Genomic DNA, 5,594 nt, shown 5'->3' with positions numbered 1-5,594 from the left:
ATTTTTCAACCAGTATAGGTGTCCTAACTGACACCAGGGTCTACATTTCTCAATGGAAGAGCAGGGAGACAGCAGATGTGCTAGTCAATATACTCTACCGTACTTTTTGTATATTGGTTAAAATAACATTTTATGTATTAAATTAAGTTCCTGATTGCAGCTTTAATGTTGAGGCCTGGAACCCTATTGGTTCCATGTATAACTTTCTGAGGTGCCTTAAGGTCCCACCCACTCCATTTGTATTACACATTTAAAATGACCAATGTTGTGGTTTGATAAGGTAAGAAAGACACATTTATTATTCACATTATAGACTTTATTGAAGTGCACGCTTTATTTAGTTTTTCCAGACATTTACTGTATATCCTTGTGATAATTGATTTTATCACAGTGTTCCTATTGCACAACAATTAAAGCAATCATCAAGGATCAATCAAGGATAACGAATGCTTTATTATCCAAACATTTGCATCATACAAAGATATAGACTATAGTCTAATCTATTAGTCGACATGTTTGGCCTTTGGCTCCATCTGTATTCAGCAGTTCAGCGTAATATCGACTGGAGAAACCAAATCACCATACACCTCCAGGAAGTTGGTCAACTCATTGGTGCTGTACTTGTAGTGGAACACTTGATTACCGTTGATCAGGATGTTGTACAGGTTACCTTCGGCAAGGAGGGTAATCTAAAACAGACATCTTGGTATGAATTTTAGGGACTGAAAACTAGCACTCATTATTGAAATAACCAGGCCAAATATGGTTAAATCTAAGGCCTTGCAAGTATTAACACATGAACTATGTGGGGGAAAAAGGCTATAGCCTACCTCAAATTGGGTTCCTTTTTTGATGGGATTTGGATGATTCTTGGATGGACCCTTGGTACTGCTGCATATCACCTGATTGTTGTCGAAATTCACAATCATTTTGAATGCGATCCCACCGGGGAAATCAAGCTGAACTGTGAAGCTAAAATGAACATGAGGTTAACAGACTTTCTTCCACCATGATGAGTTTATCATCATACACGTCTCTTATTGCAGATAAGAAGTGCTAACACAAGGGATCATATATCTAACTACTTACTTAACTACTTAAACCCCAGCATCCATATATAATCTACAAGCTCACAACGCATCACAACACGATTGGCTATTTTCAGCAAAGACATAGAACAAAAACAGAAAAGTCACTGGTATACAGCCCTGACTCTGAGGGAATCCAGTAAACCAAGTAACGGGTGTTTACAATACTGCTAAAGTCTCTGGGAAATAAAATTGTCAGCTATCTATATTCCCTTAGACAAACAAACAGCCATATTGTATTGCACATATAAGCTAGTATTGCTAATGTCATGCTTTATGCACCTTTCAGCTACAGCTCGCACGTTGCCTCCGATCTTGATGGTGTTGCCGTTGACGAATCCCTTAGGCAGCGGATATTTACATGGCACGTCCTAAGGGCACATGAGGAATAAAATATCAATAATGCAATTTATTCAGTCATTTCATTGTTTTGAGTTGTATGTATGTATGTATGTATGTATGTACGTACACGTACGTATGTACGTGTGTGTGTATGTATGTATGTATATATGTATATACGGACAGACAGACAGACAGACAGAATTTGTAGTCTAAAATCATTTTCAAAAAAGTGTATTATTAGATACTGAAGAATATGAATATGATGTGTATGTATTTGCACCATTACATTAACCAGAATATGACTCACGCACAATCAATGCCAGACCAAGAAAAGGTGTGTTATCTATGTAGAAATGAACAGTATAAAGTATTATATTATAATATTGGAAGAATTCAGAATACTTACAGGCATTCTCGCAGAGTAGAGTTAAATTCTTGGTGGACTGATGCAGTAATCTTGAGAGATGGGTACAGACTACAGTTCACTCCTCTATTTATATTGTATCCTATAGGGGTGTAAACCATTCCTGTTGGCACCCTGCCCTCCAACCTGCTTGAGAACACCTTGAGAGACAGCCCTAATGGTTAATGCTGTGTCACCCTGGTGACACAGCGTTGGTGCATACATCATACATCATCCTGGAATGGTTTCATGTGTGTCATGTGTCCATAAATAGGACCAAATAAATAACAATAAGTAACGTTCTACTGTATACATGTACAGTATGTTGTGTCTAATACTGTCTAATAGGTGTTAAGTCTAATGTATGGTCTACTACTGTCTGAATGGATATTGTGACTAATGTGCAGTATAGTCAGTGACCTCAGTCTGGTCAGATTTTGCGCTTTTCTTTTTGCATGCTATTATTCAGATTAATATCTAATCAAATGTAAGTCATTTCTGAAACACATAACTTTTTTGTACTGATTATTAGTAACAATTACTTTTGCCTGAATTAGTTAAAATTGAACAATTTTCACAGAATTGAGGCAGCTAATCATTTCCTCTAGCTGTCTTGTTGTCTTCACCTGATGCAATTGTGTGTACAGGTCAGGTAATATTGCAAATCTCCTGCAAAATATTAACGAGCATGTAACTTTACGAGTGTTTTTACATTTTAATTAAGAAAATATATAGGCTATTAAATAATTTGTTTTCAAAATAAAAAGTCTGCCATGGACATTGATATGATACGGACAGGTTGATGGCCCCTGATTCAAAGATTTGCACAAATTTTCCATTGACCCAGTTTTTAGATGAGAGAGATGAGAGGGGGGAGGAGGATCCTTGCCATCCAAACTCAACCACCTTTTTCCGCATGCCTTAAAAGTGCTTCATCACTTTTTGGTTTTCTTCCTCATGCATGCTTTAAAGGGGAATTTTGGGCTAAGGTTTTCTTACCTTTTCTATGATGTTATGATATCTTAGGATGAATGGTACAGTAGAAAAATGTCATAACTCCATCCCGGGTCCGCCACAGCTTAAAACGTGCGCCAATAGGCCTTGCGCTAGATCGCTTTTTTTTAAGCTTTTTTTTTTGTGAGATCTGACGTTCATAGTGACTGAACACTGTAAACAAATAAAAAAATAAAAACAAGTCTCGCTAGACGAGATCGAAATCTGGAGATTTCAATCTCGTCTAGCGAGACTTGTTTTAATACACATAATCCAAATTTTTATTTTTTCATATTTTCTGAGCATTAACCACATACAGTAAGCCATATTTTGTGCTTTGTCGTATGTCGGTGTCATGTGGTGAAAATAGCTAATGTGATGAATCGTGCATCACTTATATCTGCTTTTTTGCTATTTTGTCAAATGTTTTGTCACAATTTTTCAAAAAATAGCAGATCTACAAGCACATAGCGCGACTCTGTGCCACGCTATGAACCAGGTCCGGATCTACTTTTTTGATTGGAGGGGCAGTAAGAAATGTTGATGGGTGATTAATTTTAGCCTGGTTATTACCATGGCCAAGTGTTTTTAGGATTGCCCATTAGTTTTGGTGAGGTCTGAAGTTGGCAACACTGGAAGAGGTGTGTCTGTGTCAGCCGGTGTCAACAAGCGACTGCTGCTCGCTCCTCACAACGCATTACGCACCCATGGCAAATCAGGGTTTGATTGATTGATTGATGTACTTTATTTAGTAAGACATTAGAATAGCAGTACATGGAAGTACAAATTCACAATACAAGGTCTACTAAACTGGAAGACTCATTAAAGGTATTGTAGGGAACATTAAGCCTAAATTTAAAAAATATTTATATATATATTTTTTGCATTTTTTCCCCTCTATCAGCCACTATATAATGATGCTGGGGTGTTTTCCTGCATTGAAACACAGGCCTCTTTCTGAAAACCCTATTTTCCCTATTGTTGTTGTTGTTGTTATGTTTGTCCGGTACGTAAGGAAGTCTATGGAAGTCTATGGAGGCATCACCCCCTGGTGGCCGGGAAACGAACTGCACATACATAAACAATGCAGGGAAAATACGGTTTTCAGAAAGAGTACTGTGTTTCAATGCAGGAAAACACCCCAGCATCATTATATAGTGGCTGATAGAGGGGAAAAAATGCACAAAAAAAAATATAAATATTTTTTAAATTTAGGCTTAATGTTCCCTACAATGCCTTTAAGCACTGAGCTTGTTTAAGATGAGATCCCCATGCACACAAATCATGATGACATATAAGAGACAGACAGATATACACACTACTATACAGTATGTCATACAATCAGTTTACAGGTTACTGGTATGAAGAGTGAAAAATATGTACAAGAGAAGAAAGAGAAAGGGGGGGTGGGGGGTAGGTTAGGACTTGGGGTAGGTTAAGACTTGGGGTAGGTTAAGACTTGGACAGGGGCCAATTTAGAATTGCAGCCTCCTGGAGGTGTATCTTTAGGGCAGTTTTGAAAGTGAGTAGGGTTTTACACTCCTTTTGGTAGGGCATTCCACATTTTTGATGAATAGCATGAGTTCATTCCCTTTGTTGAGCCAAATCTGGGTTGACCATGATTTTTGGAGCTGCCTCTGGTGTTATGATCATGGACTTCATTAACATTTTGGAAGTATTTTGACAAATACAGGGGGATCCCAATGTTTTGGTGTATCTTGAAGACCAGGCCCATAGCAAGTTGCTGTACTCTGTCCTCAACCCTAAGCCATCCAATCCAAGCAAAATGAGCAGGGGTTAGATGGGTTTTGTGATTGAGGCCAAGAAGTAGCCTTACAAGTTTGTTTTGGGATGTTTGGAGACTTGTTTTTAAGGCCTTGGAGGTGTTGTGATACCATGAAGTGCATGCATAATCATAATAACCTTGTATGAGGGCCCCTGCAAGAATCTTCAGAGTATTCTTACTGACTAGACGATCAATCCTACATAAAAAGCGTGTTCGTTGGTTGACCTTTTTGATCCCTCTTTCAGCGTTTTTGTTACCGGAGAGGTTTGCTTCCAAGATGGAACCCAGGTAGGTAATTTCCTCCTTTCTTGTGATAACATCATCACCCACTTTGATCGTGAAACTCTCAGCCTTGCTAAGGTTAGGACCGGACCCAAAGAGGATGGATACAGTTTTACCCAGGTGTAATGAAAGTTTGTTGTCGGAGAGCCAGATGCAGATCTTGTTGAGTTCAGAGCTAAGAGTTTTCTCAACCTGCAGCCTGTCCCTGTCCAAGACTAGCAGGGCCGAGTCATCCGCGAACAGGAACAGTTTGCAGTCGCAGGCTGAAGACATATCATTCACATACTGTATATCAGGAACAGTAAAGGTCCTAGTATACTTCCTTGATGAACACCACAAGTCACTGGGAGGGGAGGGGACTGGGTGCCGTTTACTTCCACCACTTGCTCCCTCCCTTCCAGGTAGGATCTCATCCAGTTCACCGACGTATCATCAAAACCTATTGCTTTGAGCTTATTGATCATAATTGGGTGATTAACGGTGTCAAAGGCCTTCTGGAGGTCCAGCATAACCATGCCGCAATATTTGCCCTTGTTGACATCTTGTTTGATAGAGTCGTTCAAATAGAGAAGGCATAAGGGGCATAGGGCGGAGCATTATTTGAATTGTGCAATGATGCATGAAGCAGGTCGCTTAGATGCAGAGAGAAAGCTTTTTTTTTGGATGATGAAATGGTGTTGGTTTGGTGGTGTGACAGTTG

At 39.1% G+C, this 5,594-nt stretch overlaps 1 protein-coding gene across 1 annotated transcript; it reads right to left on the bottom strand.

Annotated features, from left to right (window-relative positions):
* Positions 1-435: 435 nt before the first annotated feature.
* LOC311053463 (galectin-5-like) lies at positions 436-1,909 on the bottom strand. Its single transcript, XM_084068999.1, has 4 exons — positions 1,837-1,909; positions 1,371-1,459; positions 831-972; positions 436-689 (listed from the first exon to the last, which is right to left on the bottom strand). The coding sequence occupies exons 1-4, from the start codon at positions 1,840-1,842 to the stop codon at positions 540-542; spliced, it is 387 nt and encodes a 128-aa protein (XP_083925125.1). The 5' UTR covers positions 1,843-1,909; the 3' UTR covers positions 436-539.
* Between the last annotated feature and the right edge of the window lie 3,685 nt (positions 1,910-5,594).

The sequence above is a fragment of the Gymnoscopelus microlampas genome (assembly GCF_963454915.1).
Source record: "Gymnoscopelus microlampas genome assembly, chromosome: 10".
In the NCBI taxonomy this organism is placed as follows: domain Eukaryota; kingdom Metazoa; phylum Chordata; class Actinopteri; order Myctophiformes; family Myctophidae; genus Gymnoscopelus; species Gymnoscopelus microlampas.
The sequence above is the reverse complement of the archived record's forward strand: the minus strand, read 5'-3'. Positions and strand labels throughout refer to the sequence as shown.

Bases quoted from the DNA above. Each gene is read 5' to 3' on its own strand.
- LOC311053463 (XM_084068999.1), bottom strand. The intron at 973-1,370 runs GTGCATAAAGCA...TGTTCATTTTAG, and splicing joins GTGCGAGCTGTAGCTGAAAG to CTTCACAGTTCAGCTTGATT. The intron at 690-830 runs GTAGGCTATAGC...TGTCTGTTTTAG, and splicing joins AAAAAGGAACCCAATTTGAG to ATTACCCTCCTTGCCGAAGG.